The 3,539-nt window shown below is 68.1% G+C and overlaps 1 protein-coding gene across 1 annotated transcript in view; it reads left to right on the top strand.

Moving 5' to 3' along the window:
- Window positions 1-159: 159 nt before the first annotated feature.
- The window catches only part of AGPAT2 (1-acylglycerol-3-phosphate O-acyltransferase 2), a 12,394-nt gene continuing 9,014 nt past the window's right edge, over window positions 160-3,539 (top strand). The window contains exon 1 of the mRNA XM_040225540.1: window positions 160-424. Coding sequence (XP_040081474.1) covers window positions 243-424 — 182 coding nt within the window. The 5' untranslated portion in view covers window positions 160-242. The remainder of the gene's footprint in view (window positions 425-3,539) is intronic.

Genomic DNA, 3,539 nt, shown 5'->3' with positions numbered 1-3,539 from the left:
GGAGGGGCGGGGAGGGGCGGCGACCGCGCGGCGGGTGTGGACGACGCGGGCGGGCGGGGCGCACCTCGCCGCTCCCTCGCGCACCGCGCTCGCGGGCCCGGGCGCCCCGCCCCTCCGCCCTCGCAATAAGGGGCGCGGGCCGGGCGGGGCGAGGAGGAGGGCCCGCCGCCGCCGCCAGCCCGCGCGGCTGGAGCCCAGGCAGGCAACCCGCGGCCCGCGCCGTCGGGGCTCCGGGCGCGGCTATGGAGCTGTGGCCGTGGCTGATCGCGGCGCTGCTGCTGCTGCTGCTGCTGGCTCAGCTGAGCCGCTCGGCCCGCTTCTACGCCAAGATCGGCCTGTACTGCGCCTTCTGCTTCATGGCCTCGGCGGTGGCCGCGGTCGTCTGCCTGCTGCGCCACGGGGGCCGGACGGTGGAGAACATGAGGCAAGGGGGCCGGGCGGGCGCGGGGAGGGGGGGCCGCTTCCGCTTCCCTAACTTTCCCGTGTCCTTTCCCTCCTTCCTGCCGCGCCGCCTCTCCGGAGCTTGCCTACGCCCGAGGGGAGAGCGGGTCGGGGAGCGCCCGGGGGGGTGGGGGGGGGTGGGCTGCGGCCTGCGGAGCCCGCGTCGCCGGGTCCCTGCGCCCTTGCCCCCAGGGCCCCGGCCAGGGGCCGGCACGGAGGGCTTTACAGAGGTCTGGCCCTCGGCGCCGCGCAGGGTGCCGGCGGCTCCGAGAGGAATGCGGCCGGGCCGGGCTGGCAGAGGCTCGGTTCCGCTTCCCCGTGGCGGGGGTGGGGGCTCGCCGCCGTGCACCGTCGCGCCCGGGTGTCTCAGCCTCCTCCCCGCCATCCCGCGCGCCCACCTGTCGGGCCATGAGCGCACCTGTGCTCAGCCCCTTCCTTCCGCTTGGGAAGGTGTGGTGGCTCCAGCCCGGGGAGGTTGGGCGGGGACTGCTGGCCCTTGGGGTCCAGCTTTAAGCCAGGGGAAAGAGTGCAGTGGTGGCTGGGGTGTCCCCCTCCTCCATCCCCGGAGTTGGGGAGCTTGGTGCGGTGGGGGTCAGGCTGGGCTGACAGGAGGAGTTGGAGATCTCTCCCGGGCAAGGGTAGGGGCTGGGGAGGCCACGGTGGCCGGAGAGGGGCTCCTTGGCCCTTTCCCCCAGATTCAGACGGGGAGAGGCCGTTGCTAACATGCCACCCTGTGGCTTTGGCAATGATGGTCTTTTGGCTGTGGCCTGGGGTGGGAATACTGTGGTCCCTGAGGCCCCCACCACCCCAGCGCTCACAGGGCAAGGGGTGAGGGGTCCTGGCTTTCTGCCCTTCCTGGCCTTGTCCATCCGAGCAGGCTGACACTGCCAGACTGGCCTGCTCTGTACAGTTCTTCCCGGCTATTTTCAGGAATGTGTGGCTCTCGCCGCCCCAGGAGTGGGCATGGGGACTAAGAGTGGGGAAGCCTGATGGGGAGGCCATGGGCCTCCAGTGCCCCCCCTGCCCTCCCCCACCCCACGTGGCCCAGGGCAGCAACCCAGGGAGCAGAGATCACAGGGGTGGCCCACTTGTTGCCTTTCTAGCTGTCTTCCCAAGCAGTCAGCTCTCTGGGATGGGGAAGGCCTGTATCCAGAAATAGGGGGTTCCTCAGGGCCGGGCCCTGCCGGCAGGTATGCTGGCCTGAGTTTGAGGCCCTGGGACCCCCTGCAGACATTGGGCTCACAGCCTGTGTCCGTTCCGAACCTGCTGGGTGGGAGCCAGCCAGAGTGGGGCAGGGGGTGGTTTCCGGCAGCAAGGGCTGATGGGCTCCTCGGAGGGGCAGCTGCCCTCCCGAGGCCAGGCCCGAGGGTGGCGCATCTGTTTCTGAGGCAGGAGGGGACCCTGAGCCTGGCTTGCGCTGCGTGCAGGTGGGAAGCGAGTCCTGGAGCAGGCTTGCAGCAGGCGTTCCCAGCAGTCCCCCTCTCTCTTCCTGGCTCTGTGTTGTCTTTAAAAGGTCCAACTCGCTCTTCCAGGCCTGGGCTTGAAAGCTGCTTCCCCGGGGTCAGACTGGAAGTCACAGCCACCCTTTCTGATCGTGGTGGACTGGCAGGCCGGCCTGACCAGCACTTGGCACCCCAGGCCTAGCCGGCCCCGTGGCCTCTGCTGCCTCGGGCTTGTTCCCCGAGCCCAGCGCCCAGCTTGGCCCCCAGCCTCGCATGAGATTCGGGCCTGCTGGGGCGCCGTCCTCAGCTCAGGAGGGAGCTCCCTTCCCCGGGGCAGCCCCCGACTCAGGCTCTGCACAGGCCAACCCAGGACATAAGAGAGGTGTGAGTCCTCCCCAGAGAGAGGCAGGCCTGGGGGTCTAGGAACCCACAGCCCCCTTCCCCTGCAGCCCCAGGTCCCACAGGTGGGTCATAGTGATGATACCCACGGCTCCCCAGTGATGGCAGAGAGGAGGGTCCCTTGTGAACACGAGTTCCCCAAGGGTCGCGGCTGTGGAGGGCTGAGAAGTGCAGAGGTCGTGGAGGCGCTGTGCCCCTCTAGGTGCTGTGCCCCTCCAGGGACAGGCCCATGAGGACAGGTGAGGTTGGGGGGCCATGTGGACAGGCTCCCTCATTTCAGGCCCGTCCTGGGCTGGACTGTGGGTGCCTGGCTGCCCCCCTCTCCAGTCTCACCCTGACTTCCGGAAAGGACTCTGCCCATCAGTTCTGTCTTGCACCCCCATGCACTGGCGGATGCTTCATCCTTAGGGAGAGGGGTTGTTCCTAGTCCCATTTTATGGATGAGTCCGCAGAGAAGCAGCTTGAAACTCATGTCTCCGGGGGTTGGAGCGGCGGCGAGGCAACTGGCAGGTCCCAGAGCTAGGACGCGGCGGACCTGGGCTGCAGAGCCCAAGGATGACTTCAAGGTGGGTCTTTTCTTCTGTCTCACCCAGCATCGGGGCTGGGGGCAGCACTGTGGCTGCAGACCAGGCTCAGGGGAAGTCCTAAGTTCCAGGAGGGACAGCTCAGCTCCACCCACCCCCTCGCTTTCCCATCTTCCGTGTAACCAGCAGCCCGTCTCTGTGATGGGGCAGCCAAGGAGGCTTTTGCCACTGAGTTGTGAGTTTTGAGTGTGCCGGGCGGTGCTGGGAGCGGAGGGCAAGAGGCAGGCACTGTTACGAGCATGCTGGGGCCGAGGCCAGGGACCCCCTCCCAGACTGGTGGGGGCCTGCGTGCCAGGCGGGGCTGGGTCCTCGTCCTGGGGGCAAGTGCCCTTATCACACCCGCTGGGCAGAGAAGAGAGCGAGGCCCAGGATAGCCCTGCATGTTAGAACTGGCTTTGGATGTCGCATCAGGAAAGCAGATAACAGTACCTTAACACAGAGAGTTTCCTTTTTCACACGTTCCAGGCAACCAGGACAGGCAGCCTGGGGCCACAGCTAGGCTGCAGGGTCGGGGGCAGGAGAGTGAGGCGCCGGGTCGGTGGAGCCCCCACCCGCTCAGAACGTTGAGGATGGGCATCACTACAGCCAGAGCCTGGGGTGGCACGGTGCGGGTAGCCTGGGGTGGCACGGTGCGGGCAGCCTGGGGTGGCACGGTGCGGGCAGCCTGGGGTGG

This window comes from Oryx dammah, unplaced genomic scaffold (genome assembly GCF_014754425.2).
Source record: "Oryx dammah isolate SB20612 unplaced genomic scaffold, SCBI_Odam_1.1 HiC_scaffold_25, whole genome shotgun sequence".
NCBI classification, from domain to species: Eukaryota; Metazoa; Chordata; class Mammalia; order Artiodactyla; family Bovidae; genus Oryx; species Oryx dammah.
This window is presented reverse-complemented; position numbering and strand designations above follow the sequence as displayed.